The sequence below is a fragment of the Uranotaenia lowii genome, chromosome 3, assembly GCF_029784155.1.
Source record: "Uranotaenia lowii strain MFRU-FL chromosome 3, ASM2978415v1, whole genome shotgun sequence".
Classification (NCBI taxonomy): domain Eukaryota; kingdom Metazoa; phylum Arthropoda; class Insecta; order Diptera; family Culicidae; genus Uranotaenia; species Uranotaenia lowii.
Window position 1 is genome coordinate 293,909,537 of NC_073693.1, and position 27,465 is coordinate 293,937,001.

General features: G+C 38.7%; 2 protein-coding genes across 3 annotated transcripts in view; one reads left to right on the plus strand and one right to left on the minus strand.

The window, feature by feature from the left end:
* The window catches only part of LOC129750871 (organic cation transporter protein), a 221,245-nt gene that overhangs the window by 17,886 nt on the left and 175,894 nt on the right, over nt 1-27,465 (plus strand). The window contains exon 1 of one of the 2 annotated variants that reach the window (XM_055745995.1): nt 17,663-18,574. The exons of the other annotated variant lie outside the window; for it this stretch is intronic. The gene's annotated coding sequence lies outside the window, so the exon portion shown is untranslated. Of the gene's footprint in view, nt 1-17,662; nt 18,575-27,465 lie in introns of those variants that run through there. 2 annotated transcript variants of the gene reach the window in all.
* On the minus strand, nt 23,258-26,935 carry LOC129753598 (uncharacterized). The gene has a single exon (XM_055749432.1). The coding sequence runs from the start codon at nt 26,933-26,935 to the stop codon at nt 23,258-23,260; it is 3,678 nt and encodes a 1,225-aa protein (XP_055605407.1).

Genomic DNA, 27,465 nt, shown 5'->3' on the forward strand with positions numbered 1-27,465 from the left:
TTAAAGTCTTCGATCTTTTTATTATTTAATGATATTTTTCGGGGAATTTTGCTGGAAGCTGTTCAACAAATCCTGTGCAAAACATTGTTATTGTAATTGTAAATGACTTCATTAGACACGTGGGTCTGTAAGTTTAAGTTTACACCAAGGAATACAACAATAAATTTATCAACTAAAAGTGTAGTGATTGTCATAATTCTAGGAAATTGAAATTCTGATTGAATGCTTCTTAAATTCGGAAAGCTGTCCAGGATGCGCTTTTTGAGCGATTCTGCCAAAAATTTGATTTTTCTCTTGAAAGTCATGATTTTGCTGTTTTAATCGAAGATTGTTATTCCTTTACCTTGCATTGAAAGACTGAAGTCATTCTTAATTCAAACAGGCGAGACAACGTTTTTCCACACGTGGAAGCTGGCAACGGTTTGCAAAGGAACAAATCTTCTTTGAAACATTCAGAACCTTGATAGCGAACAAGTATCATAAGAAATGATAGTCCTGCTACATCTGTAGATTCGTCAAGCTGCATGTCGAATTTTGAAGTTCTCAATCGCTTTCTACTTCGAATTAACCAATTCCACTGTTTTATTATCAACCATGATACGGACGACTTTTTGTTTGATTAAGTTTTCAGCAATAATATGCGCTTCTCCAGCTTTATCAATCGATAGCTCGCCAAGTACGGCGCAAGAACAGCCTTTTCATTGAGTGTTTTGCACACTCAGTCCTGCAACACAACGTTGTTCGATCAAAGCAGTGCATTTAGACAATCCACCATTCTTTGCCAACATCCCTGCAGGGATTCAGGCGCCAGTAAAAACAATGTAAGCAAAACTTATTCGTTCGTACTATATGCCTTGTGATTTTTTTTTCTCATGTTTCGATAAAAATGAAACGATAAAAAAATATCAGAGTTTTCCAAAGTTGGTTTTTTTAAAGTTTAATCCACGACACTTAACCATCCTTATGGCATTCGTGTCGAGTAAAGTTGGTTTATGATTTTCGTTGCGTACGTCGCGGAGCACTTCCAAAAGCTTCGCGAAGCACCAAGTGCTCCGCGGAGCACGATTTGAAAACCCCTGGTGTAATGTATGTGCACATTTTCGCAACACCACCTTTTTTTGTGATTTTAATTGATGATAAGCGGAATCATTTCGATATGAAATGAACGGGGAAATCTGTGGAACTAGCAGAGTTTTGAATGATTGAAAATAGTCTTTATCTACTGAAATGACCTATTTTACTAAAAGAAAAAATGTTGGAAACATTTAATTTATTGATTATTCAACATGCCATATTCGACAAATTTATGTATTTTGATCAGATAAAAAACTTTGACGAAAACTTAACAGCCCCAATTTGAATAACAAAAAATTTAGCACGTTTATCTCGCTATTGGTGGACCCTCGGCAAAATTTGTTATACCACACTGAAAATAATTTTCATTTAAAATGTAAGTGACGATTGTAGTGAATTTTAGCCATTCGTCAATTCATGTGAATTTGAAGTGACCGTCAAGTGAATTTTAAGTGAGCGGCGAAGTGAATTTTATGTTATTAAATAGCAAAGTGAATTTTTAATGTATACTCAGTTTATATCTTTAAGTAAAGAGAATTTCCAGGTGGAATTTCGGCATTTCAATTATCAATAAACTTTGTGATTCAAACCAATTCATTATTGAAATAAATAAAGGAAAAATAACAGTTTTTTTCCAATTAATTTGTTGGGTCCATATAAATGTTCCGACTTGAAAAAACCATCCATTTTCCACTCAACCAGGATATTTTTGTTGCTGTTTTCTGCAAAAAGTGATAAACAAATTTAATATTTATCACTTGATTTCATGATACTTATGTGATAACTTCCCTTTTCTATCGGTTCGCTCAGACCGCGGACAATCGTGACTATCGTCTCTAAAGTTAGTTTATAGACTGACTCCAACTTGTTCTTCTTTCTTCTCCGATGAGACCAGAATCAATACCAATACCATGATCAATAATGCTATTTGACATTTCATTCATACACTTCTACCATACGCGCTTAATTTATCACACCAACCTATAGTACCATACGGTTATAAACTAAACTCAATTTTTTCATTAATCGATAACTTCTAATGATCCTTTTATTTTTATAATTTTCATATTTTTATGATATTCCTATAATTCCTACACTACACTACCACAACTTACTTTTATTTTCATTGCGCTAGAAAGTTCCCAAAAATATATCATTTAATATTATGGTTACGATTTATTCATCTCAATTTGCCTTCTACAACAAACAACTAAACGATATTTTCATTGAGCTCTGGACATATAAAATCAATAACTCCTTTTCTGCGTCTACTAGCACAAACACTACTTGTTTCTTTTTCAAACCACAATAAACATATTCCATCCTAACATTGTTGACATGTGCTATTAGACTGAGTCGATTTGGGGTCATTTTTGAATTCCTCAAACCCTGGGGTCTTAAAAGCTTCGTCTTGGTCCAAACTCATCCATGATTTTTTGTAGAATTTTGAGGTAACGTTTACATGAGTAAATTTGAAGTTTTAGGTTTGTATGGGAAAATTGAATATTTTGTACTGAAAAATCAATATCGTTGTTGTTTCTTCTGTGGAACAGAGCCAGCTCAAAGTTTTTGTGCCAATTTATAAAATTTCTAAGGAAAATTAACAACTTGTCGAAGACCGTAACTTCGTATCTTATTAGGCAAAAAAGTTATTAGCTGTTTAACAGAGGTATGTCTTTTCGCATTGATAAACAATATATTCAATTGACATCCCTGCAGGGCGCCTAGCGCGGTATTGCATGAATACTTTTCTTGCAATACTTCGCGAGGCTCCAGCAGTGATGTCAATTGAATTTGCCGTTTATCAATGTTAAAAAACATACCTCTGTCAATCAGCTAATAACTTTTTTGCCTAATAAGATACGAAGTTACGGTCTTGGACAAAGTTGTTCAGCGGAAAATTTCCCTTAGGAATTCTATAAATTGGCACAAAAACTTTAAGCTGGCTCGGTTCCACAAAAGAAACAAAAACGATGATGATTTTTCAGAACAAAATATTCAATTTTCCCATACAAACCTAAAACTTCAAATTTACTCATGTAAACGTTACTTTAAAATTCTACAAAAAATCATGGATGAGTTTTAGACCAAGACGAAGCTTTTTAGACCCCAGGGTTTGAGAAATTCAAAAATGACCTCAAATCGACTCAGTCTAATGTGCTATTCGTAGATTCATTTGAATTTTGAGAGATCGGTCAAGTGAGCAGAGATGTATGTGGACATCCAGTAGAATTCAAGGGTCAGTCACTTAAAAATTAAGTAATGAGTAAGTGAACATTAACTCGCTCACTTTAAATTTAAGTGAGGGGTATGTGAAATGTACATGAGTCACTTGAAATGAAGAAATCCTCTGAATTCTTACTTTTAAGTGAATCTTCAAATACACTTTAAATGTAATTTTGAGTTCAGTGCAGAATATGCTCCATGTATACCTGAACAATGCTGCTGAAGACATCAAATGTCTACCACCACTGTGCATTGGATTCAATTACCCTCTAATAAGAGCTTCCTTGGAAAAATTCAACACATTCATTTGTGAATAACATTTGAACGGATGGATAAAAACTGATGAAATTTTCAGTTATAATACCTTGTAATGTAATGTTTACATGTGCGAAATTTTGTGGCGATTATCAATTCATCTGGTAATCGTTCTTGAAGTCTTAAAGTATAAGCAAAAATTTGAATTTATTTAAGAATGATTAATTACACGGAGATATAGAAAATTAAAGGGTTAATAAGTTGCAATTCGGAATTGAAGAGATGGTACAGCAGGTTAATTTTGCTGTCTGATTAGCCCAACAGACAAATAAAAAATGTGTCTCAATGTAAAAAAGCTGTCCACCGATAATATTAACAAAATACGGTGGGTTAAATCGTGCGCGAAATAGTGGACCTGTTAGCGGGGTGAAATCGTTAAATAAATCGATAAAAACTTTTTAGCGGGCACGTGTCAGAATATTTCTATCGAAAAGCTTCACCTACATTTTCCGGAGAAGAACGAGGAAAATAATTAAAAAAATCTATATTTCTAGTAACAAATTTGACTGAAAATCTGAGGAAGATGCCAATTGATAAGTGGTACATAATGATTGGCACAATTAACGAACAAATATACAGAAAATGCTCAAAAGTCACCGTTCTCCTTACATAACACTTTTCAACGTTTTTTTTTAAATTTGATACCCTGTTTTGGTTTTATCTGGAATTGTACCATTATGCGAAAACGGTGGTAGAGTGATGTAAAGTCAAAATAAAAAATGTTGTTTTCTTTCAGCTGGTGGACAACCTGCTATACTTATTGAATTTCAAAAAAATAGAAAATTTTGAGACATGTTAACATTACAAAATTCACAAAATTTTGCACATGTTAACATTACATTATTCGTTATATTACTGATAATTTTCCATCCATCCGTTCAAAAGTTATTCACAAATGAAAGTGTTTTACTTTTTTTTTTTCATATATAGTCCTTAAAGACGAACAAATAATCAATCTCTTACTTTTGCTTTTTTACTTATAACAAGAAGAACCAATCTTCTGAGCAGAAAAATTGTGATTAGATAAAGATACGTACATTATTTTGTCTAAAGCTTAGTTCTTTTAGAAATGGGACACTTTCTTTTGCTAATAACTCGTTCACTAGTAATCGGACATTCAAAATTTTGACAGCATTTTGTTGCCTGTAAAAAGTAATATCCGACCTATTTTTTTTTTCAAAATTTAAAATTCACGCGTTTTTGCGATATTTACGATGCAAGAGAAAAAGGGAAAAATAATAATTGTTCCATTCAAAATCCATCATTATCAAATTGATAACTCACAAAACCGTTGATTATTCGAAGAATTACTGTGTGTGAGTGGTGGAAAAGTATGCAAATACTGTCAAAAATCTCCACAAAGTTCAAATCAAGCATTGGAATGAAGCATATGATCGGTAACTTTGGCTAAGGGTCTCATACCAGCATTTTTAATTTTCAATAAGCGAAAAACTAAGGGTAGATCGCTGAAATATCCAAAGAAAACTTCTCCGATAAGCTGAATGTGTTGCCCAGTAATGAGTCATTCAAACCTAGCCTCAAACAACAATTTTTGCTAGTTCCACAGTTCGTAAGCTGTATAGCCGGTTTCGAGGCTATGCTATGGGACAGATGATTTCTAATGAACGACAAAACTTATGATATACCCTATTTCAAACCAATTCCAGCGTTTGAATCATATACCATGTATGATCGTGGCAAAGTCCCGAGTATATTAAAATATGAATTTGCTGGTTATTTTGTATAAAATATAATGATTTGACAAAATTCTGCTCCTGTGGAAAAAAACAACAATTTTCAAAACGAAAACTATGGTTTTCCCTGTTTTTAAAAGTTTAAAAAGAGTCATCTTTTATGTATCCTTCGCAACCTACGATCTATACTAACCGATTATACTTTGAGTTCAATCTCATGATGGTTTTACAACTTCGTTATTGCAAGATTTTGCCAGCAGAAATTCCATTAAAACGCTCAAAAAGTGGCTAAAAAATAATCAAATTTGTTAAATTCGAAACAGCTATATCCACTAAATTGCTCTCCGTTTCTTTTAAAAGAAAAGTATTGGCCTGAAAAGTAGCAGAAATTAAAGAAAGAGGATGTAGCCACTTATAATACAGATTAGACGAAGTATTAATTTGAAAAACTGATCATTATCATGACTGAAAAAAAGTGTGCGCTGGCCGATGGGAGGTGCCAAGAATAAAGTAGAAGTTATTCTTACAAAAATACGATAAATAATTTTTTTCAAATTTTTTCATGAATAATTATAAGATTACCTTCATTTTCTTCAAAAAAAAGTATTTATATCAAACGAGAGGTTTTTAAGATACACTCATTCGTAACTGTCCCATTTCTAAAAGAACTAAGCTTTAGTACTGTACCTCCCCAAACCATCGCAGCTGAAGCTTATTGGCTGGTATATGGCTTAGACATGATCCATGAACACAAAGTTGACATTAGAGTAAGAATAAGATTTTTTTTTACCAGGTTTCTTCTTGGAAACAACCTTGCCTTTATCCTTGAAACGCTTGATTGAAGTAGACGAATAATCTGCTAAAATTCTCATGTGTCAGCTTCCTCTTGATTTCGTACTAATTCAATCATTGCAGGTTCAATACCCTTATTTGTTCAAAATTTGAGTCCTTTGCAATTTTATTGAGAGCAAAACTGAAAACTGACTGTATGTATTTCGTATAAACAGTTCACACAGCACTCTTTCCAAGAGTGCTCACATATTTGTCATGCTGTCCTGAATATACATCGAGGGGCACTTGAATACGTGTCACCCTGGATTTGTCTCTCAATACTCCCCGACATACTCTCCTACAACAAGGTCTGATTTATTTTTTTAATTTTGCACTACTGATTATAATGATTAAAAGGCCATTATGAATTTCATAATCTTGGTCGATAACTGTGTGGTACAACAGGTAGTCAAATCATAAGCCTTTACTCCAATAATGAGTTCTCGATATTTCAACGTAATTAGCATAACATGGGACGTGATTGGCTATGATACGATTTGTAATCGCTGGCATTGTCCTCCTAGCGCAACCACATTGCGTATGACTGAGAGAAACAAAAAAGAAAAGTTTTCACGGCCCTTTCAATCCCATCACAAGGCAAAGGAGGATGGGAGCAATCATTGGCTAAACGCCATGCAGCCAATATACTCGAATGAATTGACCCGTTCGCTTTATGCTGGGCGTATATATGTGAGCGGGCAGTAGAAAACCAAAAAAACAGTTCCTCTTTTCCAATTTCCACCCTACTAACCACCAACCAAACGCCAGAAAGCCAGCGCTGTGCGTTTTTTTTGTGGTTGGCCGTGGAAGAAATGCTACGACAACTAACTCTCATCCTCCAACCGACACAAGTGGTTCACTGGTAAAGAGGTAGGATTGGCAAGACGATATAATATTGTTGATGTGAGTTCGATTCTCAATTATCGATGGAATTTTTATTTTCTTTTAAAATTTTAATCTTTCTGGGATAAATGATCTAATAGGGTGAAAATCTCATAAAATATTTTTCTTGTTTCACTTGCATGTTTGAGACCTCTTTGGCGCTATGCACGTTTCAGCACATTTTCAGTATACTAGTATTGCTCCAATCGGCAAAAAAAAAAATAAAACAATTCGTAGTGAATAATCATATTTAAGTAAATATTGTTTTCAATCCGATCAGGCAACCTTGTAATTCATGTCAAAGGAACATTTTTAAAACGATTAAAAATGTATACTTTTTTGCTCATGTTCTTCATGTGTTCTCATTAAACACCGGTAAGTAAGTCTCAGAATCCCTATACAACCAATCAATCAAATTATGCAATAAACCATTCATCATGTGCATTTTGGTATGAGGCTGTTTTCTTCGGTCAAAAGGTTTCAGGTTCGACGACAGAATGCCAATCACGAGACACATCACACGAACGATCGACCAAGCGATTGAGTGAGCATCTTCTGCTCTCTAGACTGTTCTCCTTTGACTTGTATCGTATCTACTGACTGACTAAGCACGAGTCGCTTAGCTCATTCATGTCCAATGATTAAGTAGGTTGGTAGGTAGACAGACAGAAGGATTTAAAGAGAACGAAATTTAAATATTGTCAGCGAAAGCAATTATAGCCATCAGTTATCGTTTACAGAATGCGCGGCTCTAAGTAGCTAGACGAAACCCTTTAACCTCACATGTGTGTAGTACACCTCCATTCAGCTTTAAGTTAGAGATGCTAAGAGTAGGTATCCAGCTCAGTTACTATCTAACGTTTTTATCAGCAGCGCTTTACCAGGGCCTGATGATTGCCGAGGACAGGGGTTCTATTTACAATGTTGGATCGACATTTAAATGAAGACATCGGCCGGTGGTCGTCGTCGAAGAAATTATACAGCAATTTAGCAAACTTCTTTCCTATGCTGCTCTGAAGCAGCGCACAATTAATTCTGCCGAGACAGGCGATTGCCAGAGAGAACTCAATGGGTTTGTTTATGGGTACCGGTTAGGGGCTAATTGCTGGCTGATTGCGCGTCACGTCAACTGGCGCTAGATTCGAAATGAAACGGTTGAAGCCCCGGGCTGTAAAACGATATTCGTGTGATTGTTCCAATTTTATAGGGGTCACTATTGATTCACCTTTAATTCGTGTAGGATGCATCAGAATTTAGTTCCAGAAGTTAGGATACCGAGTTTGAATCTGTAAGCTGGATGCCAAATATCTAAGGTTTTTACTTATATCAAAGTCCATCTATCCATTATTACACAGAAAGTCACTCCGTACTCAACACCAGTTATCGGTTGCAGAACTTTGTGATCGGTCTTTTTGCCGTGTGCCCAAGACAACATTCTTATAAATATTTACGAAAACCTTGCAAGAACAGGACAAAATAATTGTCCCATCATCGGATCAAATGCATCACCATCCCGTGTGCATCTGCTGTTGCGTTCTCGCGAAAAATCTCTGTAGCGAGAAGCAAAAAAAAAAAAAAACTGAACGATTGACCAACGAAGATAATTGAAAAACCTCTCTATACGTCCGTACACAAGATGTTGTCAACGTGAAAACCGGCCGGCTATACTTGCATTTATTCAAACCCGATCAAAACACCTTAACGTAGACACAGTTAAAAATTATGTTAGGTGCTAGTCTGTGAGATCAACTAGATTTTAGACTTAGACTTAGACTTGAACATTTCAGCCAATAGAAATGCTGTTTTGACCGAAGAAGTTCAATTACAATTCAATGATTAATAAATGCAGTCTAGTAAGGCTCGTGAAAATATTTTCGATTGAGAATAAAAACTAAGGCCTATTTAGAACTTAGCAGAAGCTACAACAGGGATGTTAGGCATTTTAGAAGATTAGAACATTTAGCTTCAACTGACCACATCACTAACCAAGGTTATATCCATGCCACCTTATATTTATACCTTACCCAAAAACATTTAGCAGGAGATTTGTGGAGAGATAGCGTACAGCCGGTCTCCGCAAAACAAATCATTACATGTGCTGCACTTCCTTTCCTTATCGACTAGTTGGACATGACCGATGTCGTTGTCTCTTATATATAAAAATGGAGGCGTTTTTTTTGTAACACCATCACGTATAAACGGACGGAACGGTCGTAATGAAGTAAAATTTGAAATTCGAGGGTTTATCGGGTCAGAGATGGTTTGTATAATAATTTCAAGAACCCTTCTTTTTAGGGAAGGGGGTTCCCCATACAAAATCACACAATTTTGCTACGATTTTCGGTAAACTATATTCGCGAGCACGATGAAGTTAAGGACGTGTAGATGAAATAAAACATTTATTACGATCTATTTATTTATAACGAAGTTTACCGCGTCAGATAGTTGGTTTATATAAAAGTTTGAGATGTTCAAAACTGTACAGTGAGATTGTGTTGCCTGTTTCCAGCACCATTAATTTGGTTCATTGTGCAATGTTGATCATCTCGAATCAATTACGGAGTGCAACATTATGCCGTTTGCATGGAGACGCAGGTGGACTGTAGTTGATAGCAAGCTCAAACTCAAGCTTTCTTATTAATAGTTTCTCTCATTCTATAGAAAAGTTTTATAAAAGAACTAATAGGAGTCAGGAAAATAATTTTTATTGTTTTCCATAATACTTGGCAAAAGTGTATCCCAATGAATTCCTTCAACCTCTCTCCCAACCATAATTATTTTGCTAGGATGCGGAGGTAACCTCGGTCCACAAAATTAATCTTTCACGCCTTTCTCTTTCTTCAAATCTATCCATTGACTGCTACGACGTTTCCGACGCCGTTATTGACTTTAAAAGAGAGAACATCAGTTCAGTTCAGTTCAGAAACAATTATTTGCGTCTTCCCCTTAAGTTTGATACATTTTATGTCTTAGATAAACTTTTACTAAAATTAAAGGCGATCATTTGGACTGGAACAATTTTAGGGTGGTTCATAAGGCTTCTGAAATCCGAAATTTTTTTCCTAACTGTGATAAGATAGAGGCCTACATTATTCTACAATATTGTAGAACATAATAATTTTTTAAACTTTGTCGAAAACATCATACATCTATCTCTTGAACAGTAAGTTTCATGAGAACTTGTTTGCATAAAGTTAGGGTGGTCCTATAAAAATCAGTTTTTTCTTGATATCTTTTACAATTTCAACAAGCGGGCCAAATTTCAGAAATGATACACGTTAGCCAGCCACGATACATTTTTTCTTAAATATTCAAAGAAATAATAAAAAACACATTTTTGAAAACGTTATAAATATTTTAAATTTATGCATTTCGCTGAGATATCTCAAGTATAGATTCATCTCAATAAGTTATTTATTTTAAATGCATATCTTCATTTGATTATAAATTATTTATAAACAAGTTGAAATATTGCTGACGAACTCAAAGAAAAAAAAACTAACATTGCAGTTGAAACGCAGAACATACTGAATAATTATTTACGAATTATAAACATCAAATAGGTACTTACTTTTTTATTTAGGTGGGTTCAAAACCTCCGGAGTTTGATCAACTAACATTTGTCAATCGTGTGATTACATTGGACATGTAAATTTAATGTTCCCCAAATTTAGAACGAATCAACGCATCTTTTCTAGTTTCAAGTTTACCATCCTCCTGAAAAAATGAGTGTGGAATTTGTAAACACACTGAAGAATGAAATTGTTGAATAACACCGTTTATAAGCATCTGGCATTTGAAATATTATTTTTTAACTTTAAGAGGAGAAATCACCGTGAATTTGTTTTATGAAATGAATTTGCGGCTTTATCGGTGAGGGTTAAAGAGTTGAAATGAAAGACGGATAGAAGATCAGAAGAAAATTCTAAGGTGGTGAAAAGAGCGAAGAGCATTTGAAATAGAAGCTTGACCACATGCTAAATTCTTTGTCCCGCATCAATTAACTGTATTGAAGAAGTAGTACCCAATAGAGAAGGCACTACATTTTTCGATACAGTTAATTATGGATGGTTCGACCGCCATGTGAGTGTGCACATGTGCCGAACGGACAAAAAATTTAGCATGTGGTTGCTCTGTTAAGTCTTCTATTGTGCGATAGAAGACTTAACAGAGCAACCACATGCTAAATTTTTTGTCCGTTCGGCACATGTGCACACTCACATGGCGGTCGAACCATCCATAATTAACTGTATCGAAAAATGTAGTGCCTTCTCTATTGGGTACTACTTCTTCAATACAGTTAATTGATGCGGGACAAAGAATTTAGCATGTGGTCAAGCTTCTATTTCAAATGCTCTTCGCTCTTTTCACCACCTTAGAATTTTCTTCTGATCTTCTATCCGTCTTTCATTTCAACTCTTTAACCCTCACCGATAAAGCCGCAAATTCATTTCATTATTTTTTAACGTACCTACTTAAGTTACAAAATAAAACATTGATTTTGAGGAGTGCGAACTTCCTCTACTCTTTCGAAAAGAATCTCAAAATTCACCCAATGTTTGATCGTGCATAACAAAAAGGTTAAAATTTCAGTAGATATTATCAAATCAAATTTATGCATATTTCTCGAAAAACAGTGGATTTTTACCATATTTACATTAAATGGTTGCATTTCTGTATTACATTCATGCATTCATATGCTCCTGTTGCTGCATAAAAGAGAATCTGTTCAGTCCCGTGGACTCTCGCTTATCCAGGTTCGGCTGTACTAACCTTAATAAGTTTGGTTTAATTTACATAAAGATACCTTATTCGGTTAGTAAAAAAACAAACATTTAAGTAGCAGAGTTTTGATATTTTTAAATAATTTGCAAAAGATGAAATATTTTGATGGATAAACGATGTTTAAAAATTGAAATAAAGCTTTGTACAGTTAAAATAACTGTATATTTATAACTTTGGATGGTGATGTGAATGTGATTTGTTTGGGATTTTTATTAACTATTTTAAATCGATAATTTTGAATCATCTGACTGTCTTCCAAAGCCCTTCCTTATTTCTCAAAATTTAAACTAGTTACCCAGACAACCATTTGGTGGGTATATCAAATTTGCAACACAAATATACGTGCAAATATAAGTATAAACATATCGTATATAATGCAGCAAAACCAGTATATACGTATATATTGGAGGCCATATAGGAACATTAGTACACAAATTATTGATTTTGATTATATTGTCGTAATAGAATCATGCAATGTATTTAAATACGATAAAGAATATGCGTGGGACGCACATTGTAGGTGCATATATACGAATTGTCGTAATAAAAACATGCAATGCATTTAAATACGATAAAGGATATGCATGGGCCGCACATTGTAGGTGCAGATATACGAAAATGAGTTTAAATAACATTCATACGATATAATCTGTAAAATAATAAACGACTTCTGGTTGTCTGGGTAGCTTGAAATGTATACTGTATCAAAAAATTGTCCGTACAGCGCGTACCTTCAATTCCAAACAAAGAAAAAGTGCACTTTTTCAGTCAATAAAAATACTACAATTACATCATTCGCTGCAGAAACTTGTCCTTTTAGTAGATCAGCATTAAAAATGTTTATGAATTAACCCTTAAAGATAATCCAATTAATTTTGTAGATAAAGTCCCAAAAACGACGCCAAAAAATTGTCCGTACACTGAGGCCTTTGTCAAATATTAGTCAAGTAAACAGTGAACGTGAAATGAATCTCAGCAAAGACAATTTCCAGTGGTCTGAGCGATAAATAGGGTAAAATCAACTTTATTTAGCATAAATCAGTAGATTTCATTAATTTGTGGATTAAATTAACAGGAGAATGTTTGCTCCTAACAAAAAAAAAACCCGTTGACACGGCCACGATCGTTGGTTCAGAAGACTTTAAGAAGAATTACTCCTTGAAGATTACTCGTATAAGCTGATGGTTGATTTGATCGTATTTTCGGATCAAAACCAAACAATCATATTTATATTCCTGTACATGCGTAATATGACTGATAAATCTATTTATATTTCTCCGTGAATGAATGTCAAATTTCCGGTGCCATTTGCGCTGAAAGCACCACTCCCCATGGCCACCACCGTGGTTAACTGTCGGTCGCAAATTTTTCGGATCCAATTCAGTTATTTGGATTACGCCATACACTTACATGTCCGTCAGACCCAACAATATCAAATTTGCTTTCGTCAGTGAATATGACGTTCTGCCAGAACTCTTCCAGTTCCAGGACATACTTTTGAGCGTATTCCAGCCGCTTTTTCTTATTCTTAGCAGATATGAACGGCTTCTTACGAGCAACACGACCTCGGTATTTTTTCTCATGAAGTATGTTCCGTACCGTTTGAGGATTAACCTGTATGTTTAGGTTAGGGATTAAACCCCCCCTCCCCCATGAGGATCAAAAACAGCAATCGAGGTATTCTACCCTATACTCAAAACTTTAAATTCAGAACACAATTGATTAGCAAGGTTAATCAAGAGTAACACTAAAAACTAGGCGTAAAACCTCAAAATTCCATCCAAAGTTCAAAATTCTGCTACATTTTTTCAAAATTTTCTCACTTGTTCATCGAAATTCAGGTCTGAATATATAATTTTGGATTAAATTAAACCCATTTCTGATTCCATAGTTCTCATAACCAAAATTGTATTCTTATTTTTGTATTTTGGATTCTGTATCTACTGCAGGATTCTTGATTTTCAATAGAAAGGAATAGCTGCTTTGAAATCCTGTTTAAATTTGATTTTGCATTTCATATCAAATTTAAACACTGTTTTTCATATGCATTTTCAATATTTTGATAATAGTCTTCCGAATATGAAAAAGATTTTTTTATAAATTCAAATTCGAAGTTCTTGAACTTAATTCTTACATAAATTTAAATATTTTAAAGCTTTGAAATAGCAATCCAATATTGAAAAGTCAGATTCAGATCTTTGTAAATTCTTGTTTTAATGCTGCTTCACAATACAAATAAAAATAAATTATTTCAAAAGTGAATATATTTTTTTTTGTAAATTCTTTATTTGAAATGGCTCATACCTTTAGGCTTGAAGGAGCCAAACTCGTTTTGTTTGATTACAATTGTTTACTTAGATCTAGTTCACTTTTTTTTTTTTAGGAAAAGGAAGATAGAAAGGGAAATATGAAAATAAAAAGAATTGTAGTCGAAGATCAATAGCTTTTAGGAAAAGGTATATCTCGAACATATAGTCCAAGTCCATCACAGCTAACACATCCCTCACTGGAACGTTGGGTGGTTTTCCTCGGGCCCTAAGGGAATTTATGAAGTTCGCTCTGGCGACAAGGTGGTCCTCACACGACAAAACAATATGCTCGATGTCATGGTAACCTAGGCCGCAATCGCATAAATTGCTGCCAGCAATTTTTATACGATAGAGTACCGCATTCAAAGAATAATGATTGGACACGAGACGGGAAAATACACGAATAAAATCCCGAGTCAGGTTCAATCTATTAAACCAGGGTTTAAGGCTTACCTTTCCGATAATCGAGTGAAGCCACCGACCCAACTCATCCTCGTCCCATCTGCCAAGAACTAAAATTCGTTGAATACGATCTCACGCAGGTAAAAAAAAGCGAATATAGATTATACCTAAACTACAGAATTGCAATAATAGATTCATGAATGAGGGCTCTAAAACTTGGTTCATAAAATTCTGATCTGGAATAAGATTCGTAAATCGTATTTTTTGTACATTTCAAAAATCGTTTGGAAATTCGGATACAGATTCAAAGCGAAATTTTCAAATTCAGGTTCTGAATTCAGAATGCAGATTCAAAATTCAGAAAACTTAAAAAAAAATTACAATCAACATAAATTGTTGAGGTATTCGTGTGCTACACTTAGCAGTATAACTCGAATGAACTGAATTCACAATATTTGTCGTAGCTTTAAAATGCTTAATTTGTAAAATTTAATCTTGGGGTTTCTGAGATAACGAATGCCGAATTTTGGTATTTCTCGCTATAGAGTTCTTGGCTAGCGAACGGTAAACATAGTGCAACTCGAGGCCCCATATTTACACCCAACCTTCGGGTAGTGGTCATATCACCTCTTGTCTGCAACTCCGATTCTCTACCTCCCCGTGGTGCTAGCTGGGGTGCGAGCAACCTTAGCGGAGATCGGGTACCCAACCCCGGTGGATGCTTTGGTCGCATGCAAACTGAGTTAGGGGGCTTCGTACGCGTCTGTTCTCCATGTCAGGGGCGGCGTGCGGAGTGCAACAACGTCCTGGTGCTGTTCGGAACCCAAAACAGCAACATCACGACGGTCCTCCTGCGAGATAGTTGGGTTAGCTGCGGGCCTTGCGAGCCCGTGACTACAAAAAAACATAAGCAACGAACAAGAAGCAAAAAAATTCGGATGGAAATCGGCAAAGACCCACGCTACGAAAAGGGACTAGCGATTTGAAACTGGGAACATGGAACTGCCGATCTCTAAATTTTGTGGGCAGTACCCACGTGCTCTCCGACGAATTGAAGAGCCGCAAATTCAACATCGTAGCACTGCAGGAGGTATGCTGGAAGGGCTCGACGGTACGAACGTACCCAGATGGTCGTGTCATCTACCAGAGCTGCGGCAACACACACAAGCTTGGAACAGTTGTTATAGTGATGGGAATGATGCAAAAGCGCGTGATTGGGTGGTGGCCGATCAACTCACGAATGTGCCGGTTGAGAATCATGTGCAGGTTCTTCAACATCAGCATCATCAACGTGCACAGCCCTCACCTCGGAAGTACCGGTGACGACAAAGACGAATTTTACGCGCAGCTGGAGCGTGAATACGACCGTTGCCCGAAACATGATATCAAGATCGTCATCGGGGATTTTAATGCTCAGGTCGGCCAGGAGGAGGAATTCAAACCGACAATTGGAAGGTTCAGTGCGCATCAGCTGACCAAACAAAAAGGGCTTCAGACTTATAGATTTCGCCGCCTCCAAACGAATAGCCGTACATAGTACCTTTTTCGAGCACCGCCTTCCACACAAGTACACCTGGAGATCACCGTACCAAACGCAATTACAGATCGACCACGTTTTGATAGACAGTCGGCACTTCTCGGACATCATCGATGTCATATCCTGTCGAGGCGCCAATATCGAGTCAGGCCATTATCTGGTGATGGTGAAGGTGCGCCCAAAACGCGTACGACTGAATCAACCTGAGGTCGCGCAATCAGCCGAAACAGCGCTGCTGACAGAGGGCGAGCTTGACGAAGCCCCTCTCGAGGACTGTTGGGATACCATCAAGACAGCCATCAACAGTGCTGCGGAGAACGTCATCGATTATGTGGAGCGATCTTGACGGAACGACTGGTTCGACGAGGAGTGTAGGAGGGTGATGGACGAAGAGAATGCCGCGCGGGCGGCAGTAGTGCAAAGAGGCACCCGTCGAAATGTGGAAAATCATCGACAGCGGAAGAGGCAGCGAGCCCGAATTTTCCAGAAGAAAAAGCGCCGCCTGGAGGAGGAGGAGCTCGAGGAGCTGGAGCAGCTGCATCGTTCCCAAGAAACACGAAAGTTCTATCAGAAACTCAACGCATCCCTCAAAGGCTTCGTGCCGCAAGCCGAAATTTGCCGGGATAAGGACGGGGGCATCCTGACGGACAATCGTGAGGTGATCAAAAGGTGGAAGCAGCACTTCGATGAACACCTGAACGGCGCACATGCAGGAGATCGAGACGGTGGGGGAAGGTACATTGCCAGCGTAGCCAACGACGTAGAGGAGCCACTCCCAACGATGAGTGAAGTTAAGGAAGCCATTCGCCAGCTGAACAGAAACAAGTCGGCTGGGAAGGAGTCATTGATAGTCCGGATATGGGACATAGAACAGCTACCGGAGAAGTGGAAGGAGGGGGTAATATGCCCCATCTACAAGAAGGGCGACAAATTGGACTGTGAGAACTACCGAGTGATCACTGTCCCCAATGCCGCCTACAAAGTGTTGTCCCAAATCCTACTCCGCCGCCTAACGCCACAAGCAAACAGATTCGTGGGAAGTCATCAGGCCGGCTTCATGGAGGGACGGTCTACGACGGACCAGATATTCACATTACGGCAAATCCTCCAAAAATGCCGGGAACACCAAGTCTCTACGCACCATCTATTCAACGACTTCAAAGCCGCATACAACACGATCGACCGTAACGAGCTATGAAAAATCATGGACGAGAACGGCTTTCCTGGGAAGCTGATTAGACTGATCGAGGCGACGATGCATAGAACGCAGTGCTGTGTGCGGATTTCGGGTGAATTGTCGAGTTCATTCGAATCGCCCAGTGGGCTTCGACAATTTTAGGCGGAAAACATATTCTCTAAAAATCGTTATCGATTATTATCTTTTAACCCTTACGAACACACTTGAACAATTTCTACAAATTTTCTAACTGTGCACAGAATGGCTCGCGCAGTTCAAAAGCAAAATCTATGGGATTGATCTTAAAGCAAACCCCGCTCTAGCTGCATCTAGGATTGATGGATAGTGCGATGCATGGCATGGTGAGCGGCCAGCTTCAGTTAGTAGCTCGGCGATTAGCTATCGTGATGGATCGGGACACGTTTTCGTGACAGGCGGCCAGTTCTGCGGGATGCGATTGACGAAATCGAGTTCTGTTTTTCATTTGTGTGTCTCCTCTTCGGTGGAATTCTCGATTCGCGAGGCGGTTTTCTTAATCAGCGGTTTTGAGAACAATAGAGTATGGTGCAGTTTTCGGTGATGAATACTTAATAATAAACAATCGAAGTTTCATCACGTGTTGATTGGATAAAAATAAAACAGTGAGGTGATTGATGGGTTAGATGGAACGCGTTACAGTACTCAAGTCGCCATATTCGGGATTGATAGAGACATTTGCTTCTAAACCCTGCTTCTCTCAAATCGAACGGGTTGCGGGTTAATTGGCAATTGCGGGTTTACAAATAGTGTGCGCGACTCGAATTAAAGTGCAAGGTGCAAATTCCTCTGTCGTTGATCTACGAGATCAGATATTTTCAATTCCTCCCCTGGGGCGATGGCGGCCCTCCTGCTTATGTTGAGTGTTGGGATGTAGATATTCTACTCCCTGCGTGATTTATTTCCAAGCTTGACGAACAGCTGTTTGGACAGTGTTTAACATTAGGCGGGATCTGATAAGATATCGACAAAATTGATCATGTTTGTTTTAAGCATTAGTCGAATGTGTGTCGAATAGCTGAGCTATTCAGTTAATCTCTCTCCCTTCCCCTCACCTCTTCTCGTGGGATCTGAGAGTAGCAAAGTGCACGATCACATCTATCACCAGCACACGAATCGGGGAAAATATCTTTCGATATCGTCAGCGTAGCACATGCATTTTCGCGGTACGGTGGCAACGACTTGCTCGAGGGGGTCAGGCAGGTTGTTTATTAGAGTTGCAAATTAGCCGTTAATTAGGTAGGGTCCCTGAGGTATTTTTCGCTGATGGACGGGTGCGCTGTTTGGCAGTGCTGCCAGTTTGAAGGTAAGTTGCTATTTAGTAGATGTACGTACATATTTCAGTGCACATAAGGTATAAATATCATTTTCTCTTAGAGCAAGTTCACTGGTGTTGGGAGAAAGTGGTAGAAATTTGGTCACTTTTAGCACATTTCGAAAATTTTGCCGTGCAAAAACATTTTCAAAATCTGTGGCCTTCAAGTTTTTTAAAAACACGTGTTGTAGTTTCGCATGCTGTGATGAAAAATAACAATATTTCTATCACATACGGCTGAAATAGAAACAGTGCTATAAAAAATACATCGTCAAAAGATCTTGAAAACATTTTAGCATGGTAAAATTTTCAAAATATCAAAAAATCTACCACTTTTTCCCAACACCAGTGAACTTGCTCTTATAGCGTGATAAAATTTGTTGTACAGGATGGCTACTTTAAAGTGATACACACTTAATTCATGGGACTCGGTACACATTTCTTACTCTTTAAATTTTATGAAGTGCTGAAGATAGTTTTATAATAAGTGATAATGTGATAGCTGTTTGGAATAGACAAACACCATGGTTCACGTCCCCCTAAAATTCGAGGAACTGAGCTTCTCGGTAACGGACGTTTGATAATGTTTTGGTGAGCCTGTTCTTTTTTAATTTTTTTGGGGTTTTCCTACTCGCGATTACGCTAGGGACTGTTGCATATTTGTGAATTGTATCGACGAAACGAATCCTTCATACATAGGGGAGATAAGGGCATAATGGTCACCTTGACAAAAACTCTTATTTAACCATAGAAAACAGCTATAATATGTGAATTACATCATTGTTTCGTGTTCCGACATTAAAATACTCTATTTCCTATTGGCTGAAACTTGAAAAAGTAGATAAAAACGTTTAATTTTTTTTGCCGAAAGCTGAAAACTTATCACTGCAGATCGAATTCCATTCGATGAAGTCAACTGAATAATAAAGCTTCAACTTGACTTGTTTCATCTGACGATTTTGCGGAGAGACGATGGGCGCGCTCGCTATCCCGGTATACGATTTCTCATGCGTTTAACAGAGAAAGCAATAGCCTTTACTCCAATTTTCCTCCGATTAGCTGTCATTCTTATGGAAATCTGTGTAAGAGTAAAGAGCCAGCTTTATACTTTTTAGCAGGTCCAAGCCCAATTGGAAGGTGTTGGAGATATAATGAGAGGCCCAATCGTCAGATGTAAACTAGTCAAATTGTAGCTCTATAGTTCAGTTGAATACATCGAGTTGAATTCGCTGCTAGATTATATGGCAGAAAACGCTCATCGTGCCCCGATTGATAGTGCTCTGTTGGCCCCGAGTCAATTATTTTAAGTAAAAATGCGTTTTAAAATTGATTAACGTGAAAAATCAAAAATTAAAGAAGGTGAAAATTGAGAAATAATGTGTACATAATGTTGCAGTGCGTACATATCAAGATGATTTTGATGTCATAAAAGCTTATTTTGTGATGCTCAAAAATAATATTATTATCGTCACTTGAGAACCTAGCTGGTTTTTTTCAAATCCTTTCTGTTAAAATGATGAGGAGATTTCTTTTTTGGCGAAAAATTAATACTATTGGAAGTACGAAACGAATCATTATGAAAATTTATTTAAGAAAATACTTACTTTCGTAGAAAAGAGGAGTGCTTGTTATGCCCCGGGTGCTCGTTATGTCCTTATCTCCCCTAGTTAGAGAAGCATTAGAAGCAAGATAAGTCCCATTTGAGGAACATTTTAACCAGAAAGAAATAACTTTTATGTTATATAGTTAAAGCAAACATTACATTTTACTTTGTCTCAAACAACTCGGATATTTCTACTAGTTTTCGGATGCTTTTCAACTATAAAGATATTTGAATGAAAAAAAAACTATTTGATAATTTAAACTTTGTACTATTAGTAGAGTTGAGTATTGCAATGAATGTTTAATGGGACAGTTCGAAAAACAATAAGCTATAGCTTTTTTAACCCAACGATCGCTGGTGTGGCTTTGTAAAACGCATTCTACAATATCTGGTTGCTACTCTGTGATTGACTGAGGCCATAAATTTTACGCAAAGGCCAAAATAATGATTCTTCGGACTAGAAACTCATTCTCAATGGACAAAACTCTTTAAACGTCAATAACGGCCCGGCCACGTCCTAGTAGTCAATAGGTAGGTAAGAAAAATAGAGAAAAGGATGAAATAAATAAATTTGTGCTTTAGGTCCGAGGTCACCTCTGCACTACACTACGCAACTTAATCTAAACAGTTTTTTTTTGCAAAATTCTTAAATCATGTTGTAGAACGTTTTCACGTGGTTCAATAATTCGCTTTGTTCTTGGTCAAAAAAAAAAATGTTCTAGTTTGGTTTTAACTTTTCTTTCAAATTTACGTAACCTCTTTTTTTAAAATTTTAATGGGAGTTTATTTCTATATTATGGATATAGCTTGGTTGTCGGATAAACTAAGATTACTTAAGCTATGTTCACAAGCAAAACTCGTGAGTACATTTTTAATCAACTTCGTCTTTTCGTTCTCCAATTCATAAAAAAATCAATAAACTTCTAATCCATGCATAACTTTTCATGCTAATACGAATCATTCAGAGTTGTTTACTTAACCCTATAGTATATATGAAATAGTTTATTATCTTCTAAATAACTGAACTGTAAATGTATTAGTTGAATAAGTTACGCACTGTTTATAAAAAATCATAGTGATGAAAATGGTTTTCAGAGAAGTATGAAAATAACAATATTGATCTAAGTTTCATCATTCACTTTGGAAAATTGGAAATATTTCGCTCTTTGTGCCAGACACATATCTTGGACTTCTAAAGTTTACTTTTATCATTTTTTATCATTTTTTTTGGAAAAAGTCATGTCAAGATAACAGACACATTATTTTCTTCAAGTTTCTACTGGTAATGAACAATATTTTGGTTATTACATTTGTTTCTAATAAATTGGAAGTAAACAATTTTCAGGAAATAAATCTGAAGAAATCAATAGACTAGTTATTTAGTGATCATTTCAAACATTTTTATACAGATTATTATGGTGATTGACAGTTGAAATGATGATGAAAGGAGATTTCTATGAATTATACTTACGAATACCTTAAATAAGTTTTAATTAAAATTAATTTTTAAGTTCATGTAGTCATTTCTGAAAAAAGTTTACATATTCTCTTTAAAAATTGTTTTCAGCTTTGCTTAAAACTAATTTTCAAATTAATTCCATTTCAAGTTCAAAGGTCCTATCATTCTAGACATTCTAAAAGTGAGAGCACCTTAAAGCACAACTCATCAATCGAAATCATGCCTTGTACAATTGTTTTTCGATAACATAGTTTGAATTTTATTTCGGGTTGATCAATAAAAGTTGTTCAAGTAGTAGGAATGTGAAAATTGATACTTAAAGACGGATGAACTAAAGATTCTGTTGAGGATTCAGGGGGTAGCTTACCGGGTTCAAATTAATCGGAGGCTTTACCATTTGCTGCTTCCGTGACACAGCAATGAACAGCAACAGCAGCGGGTACACCTCGGGTGAGCCAATCAATTAGCGCTTTATTCGCAGCTTCTCCACTGCCGACGGGTCAGGAGGAAGGTTTTGTTGTGCACTTAATCGGTCCACAATTCGTCGCACAGCACAATATTTGTCGTTACGGGTTTCGGATGCGATTTGGAAACGCAAATATACACCGAATTTCACGAATAAAACAATACTTTATTAATTTACTCGACCGACGGAACAAACAACACGGAGACGATGTTGCTGCCACGAGAATTTATTTTGACTGACTTTATGTTGTGTTGTTGTTGTTGCTATCAGCTGGTTTGTGAGTTACCGTGCAAACAATTCATCCGGTAACTCACTGTTATGTTGTATATCAACTAGGGTTGTTCACTTTTTTACAATTTGACAATTACAGAAATATTTAAAGAAATTTTACATTCAACAAAAAACTAAATTTAGGTTTGGTAACAAACATTCCGGCCACCTTGAAATGGCACGGACATTTCAACACTGCTTCGGTATTATTGGGGAGCCTTCATCGGTTTCCTTCATCTTCGGCTGCGTAGACCAACGGGACGCATCATGGCACCAGGGGGATCAGGAGGAGCGATTGGTACTGGGCGGTACGGACACCATCTGGAGCTTTGCCTTCTGGAACAAAGAGGAACCCAGTAGACCAACAAACATACAGTAAAACGATTGGAACCGCAATCACCTGGTGCTTATAGTTTTCATACAGGAGCTAACTTTGAGTGTAGCTCTACTCATAAAAGCTGCGACCACCGACTACTGCCTTCAATCAGCTGGTGCTAGGAGTATTCGATGGGAAAGGATGTCCACCACACGAAGCCGGAAACGATGAAGTGCGACCATCGGAGCGTTGATTTCTGCGGAGCAAGAAGGAACCCAGTAGCCCAACAAACAAAATAAGGGGGTATTGGAATTGCAATCACCTGATTTTCAAAATTGTCGTACAGGAGCTAACTTAGAGTGTAGCTCTACTCATTCAGGCTGCAATCGGCGACTACTGGTTCTAGGAGGTCCGCAATGTACAGGCGGAGACGACGAAAAGTGGTTCTGGGAAGCAAGAAGGAACCAAGTAGACCAACAAACAACGTTTAAAAATATTGGAACCGCAATCACCTGATCCATAAAATTCTGTGCAGGAGCTGTCTTAGAGTGCAGCTCTACTCATTGGTTGTTCCCAGGGATTGCAGCTTTTTGGTTCTCCAACGGGTTGCCCACGTTCATCAGCTGGATCATCTTCGGTCTGCTTCGGAAACACGTGTGGCATTCATGGAATGTGCGGCGCACTAGGTTGCGTCCACCAATGATCCAATATTTTTGACGGATCGTGGCGAGCATTAGTTGTGGGCCGGCGTGAAGTAAATTCCCATGACAAAACTTCGCCAACAGTTTTGAAAATGGGTGTTTCGCGAGCAGAACAATTTGATGTTTCGTAGCTTCCGGAACGGTTGCATTGGCCAGAACTTCTCTTATCCGAATGACTCCACCCGAATCCAGTTTTGTGCGGATGTACTTCAACTGCGATGAAGATGGAAGACGGCCGATCGATGCAAGGGTGGCTAACTCCTCAAGGAAACTCTGTTTCCGGGCAAGACGACACAGAGCCAACTCTGTCAGATCGGCGGTGGTTAGCGCTCGGAATGGATCCCTTTCAGACTTCCGTGCAGCAGCTTTCAACAAGCGGAGGTATCGCAGGCAGGGAGCGATGGAGCGCCTTAGTTTCTGGTCACTGGAGGACATTCGGAAGATACGATTCGTTGAACTCGTCTGGATGACTGACAACTCGAGAGCACGGTTGACCGTCTCGGATACGCTGACAGATAGAACTGCTCCACAAAGTTCCAAACGGGCAATACTGTTGTGGCTTTTCAGCGCTGCGACCTTCGACTTTGATGTCAGCAATATGACAAGAATGACTCCATAACATTCGGACCGAATGTAGCAGCAACTACCGTAAGCCTTCTCCGACGCGTTCAAGAAGAAATGCAATTGGTGAGTAGTGGCATTGACATCCTTCCAATCAGCTTGGTACGACGCTCGAAGCGCTTCAGGAACATTGGATGCCCATTTCTCGAGTGGAAGACCGATAGAAGCAGCTAGAGCGGATGCTTCTCGGCGGAGTTGAACGGCGGATTCGACATCTTCGGCACCAGTTAAACAGTCGTCAACGTAGAAGTCATTCTTCAAAACTGGAGCGGAAACAGGGAAACGACTGACTCCATCCTCAACGAGGCGTTGTAACGTGCGATTGGCCAAAAATGGTGCTGAAGCGAAACCGTACGTAACAGTCTGCAGCTCAAACGTTGCGAGAGGCTCTTCGGGACTTTGGCGCCAGAGAGTTTGTTGGTACGCACAGTCGTCTTGGTGCAGTTGTATTTGGCGGTACATCTTCTCAATGTCGGCTACGAGTGCGATTGGGTGGGTTCGGAAGCGCATAATGATCGACAGTAGATCGTCCTGGATAGTAGGTCCCACCAACTGCATATCGTTGGAGTAACCGGTTGATGTCTTGCACGAAGCGTCAAAAACAACACGGAGCTTGGTGCTTGTGCTTGACTCCTTGAAGACTGGATGATGTGGTAGATAGCAGTGGGGGACAGAGTCGTCTACTGGATCAGTCAACTTGATCATGTGGCCCAAACGTTCGTAGTCGGCCATGAAACAAACGTAGGCTTCTCGAGTGGCAGGATCTCGCTTAAGTCTCCTCCCTAGACTTCCGAAGCGGCGCTCGGCGATGGATCTTGATTCACCAACACGTACCAGGGGATCACTAGTGAGTGGCAATCTAACTACGAAACGACCGGACGAATCGCGAGTGGTGGTAGCACTGAACACTTCTTCACACTTTGTTTCTTCAGCTGACAGAGCTTGAGACGGCAACAGAGATTCGAGTTCCCAGAACCTTTCGGAGGATTGTTCTTGGTATCGATCGATGGTCGTAAGATGGCATAACCGGGGAGTTTCGGAGGAATTTATTGGAACCGATCCGGATACAGCCCATCCAAACACAGTCTCAACTAGAGTCGGCATTTCAATGCCGAGGGAAATCTTGCTGCCACTGTGAAGTTCGTGGTACACTTCTCCGCCCACAATGAGGTCAATGTCCGCAGGAATGAAGAAGTATGGATCAGCCAGGTTGACATCGGGTATTTTCCAAGCAGCAACATCAATGTCCACAGTCGGTAGGCAGACTGTTGGCCTTTTCAGGATCAAGAAATCTAGCTCCGTTGCATACTTGGATACAGTTGAACGAATCTTCGCTGTTAACTGGCGCTTGATCTGCTTGGATGACTCACCAATCCCTGAAACGGCAATGTCAACGGTAGAACGGCGGAGATCGAGGGTGTTGGCCAACTTCTTCGTCATAAAACTGCACATACTAGCGGAATCAAGTAGCGCTCGAGCCGGAATTTCCTTTCCCGTACTGTCAACCACCATAAGCATAACCGTTTCTAGCAAAACTGTACTGGTTGATGCCTGAACAGTCATACATACTTGTTGGCTCGAAGTTGATGGTTGCGGATCTGCATCTGTAGGGGCGGTACTGCGCTGCGGAGCTGGTAGGGGCGAATTCGACAATAACGACGTTGGTTCCGGCAGCGAATTGAAAAAGGTGGCCTTGATTGCATCGTGGAGGAGAGAGTGATGCCTTCCGTTGCAGAAACGACAAGTGTGTCGAGAGGAACATGTTCTTGCTAAATGTCCAAAATTGAAACAATTCCAACACAAACGATGCGATGTAACAACTTGACGACGGTTGTTGGGAGAGAAACTGGCGAATTTCCTGCAGCGAAACAGATGGTGTCGTTCCGAACATACAATACACGGCGGTGGATCAGGTTTTGTATCCGACGCAACAGGATTGGCCACTAATCGGTACTGCTTCTTCGGTTGGGATCCCGTCATCCTCGTTGGCATCGTTTGCAGGTAGTGCTGCTCCTCTGAGACGATCGTCTTCAGCATCATCGCTCGAGAATACAGGAAATCGATCAGCTCTTGATAGGTGATGTCTCTAAGGTCGCTCGTTTTTTCCTCCCAGGCTCGAAGAGTCGTTGGATCCAGTTTGTAGCACAGTAGGTTCACTAGTGGAGTATCCCAGTAACCTACCGGCTCACCCAGTTTAGCCATGGCCTTCACATGGCGGTCAAAATCATCAGTCAACGTATGAAGATCCATTGAAGACTCTTTCCTTAAAGGCTGGATGTCGTACATTGCCCTGAAGAGCTGTCGTTTCAGGTACCGCTGGTTATCATACCGCTTCATCAACGCGTCCCAAGTTATAAGATAGTTGTCAGCCTCAACGTTCACGGACTCGAAAGGTTTCTTGGCTTCGCCTTCCAAACTCTGAAGCAGGTACTGCAGCTTTGCAACCGCTGGAACATCTGGGTTCGAGTGCACCATGGACTTGAACGTGTCTCGGAACGACAACCATCGCGAAAAATCACCATCGAACCTCGGCAAATCTATTTTGGGCAGGCGTAGGTGAAACATAGCTGTGCTGGTTGGTGCGGTCGGCTCTGCTGATGTAGAACTGCTCAACCTTTCCGGGATATTGTTCAACAGGAATGCTTTCACCTCACAAAACCTTTCCTCGATGGTCGATCTCTCAGCCAAACGCATTTCAAGCCGGTCTGGCCCATCCCACTTCTCGATGACGGTTTGCGCCTTTTGAAACTGGTCGTAGATCCGATCAACTAAATCTTGTCGAACTTGAAGTCGCCCAGCATCACGATCTACGTTGAACTCTCTCGTAAACCTTTCAACATCCGATAGATTTGTCAGGATGGTCTTGCGACGAATGATAGCATCCTCCACTCTTTCGTCTGACTTGGTTTTCGGCATATTGAAAAACACTGACACTTGCTACCACCACTGTACGATAACGAAAACACAGCACAAAAAACGAAAACGAAATCCTTCCCGAACCGATGTACTGGTTTTTAACACGACGGCGGAAGTGTAAACCAATCGTACGATTAAATCCTTCCCGTCGCGGATTTACACTTCTACACGACGAAGAATGATACAAATCGTACGATATAATCCTTCCCGTCGCGGTGTATCAAACTTAAAACGAAACGAAACCGAGAATTGTGTGTTAAAATCGACGAAAAAATCCTTCCCGACGCGACACACAATTCTTTCGCGAAGACTGCCACCCACTCACACCCAATCGCATATAATTTCAATCAATATTGCCAATATTTGCCTCAGGTACAAAAGGACTGAATTCGCCAATAAAAATTCAAAGTCCGAATTTCAATCAACAAAAACATCAAATCCAAGTTTTCCAATTTTTGCTGACCGGTGTAGAGCATAAACATAACAGCCGATCACAATTAACAGCTGCTGATGGATTTGTGTAAACGGCT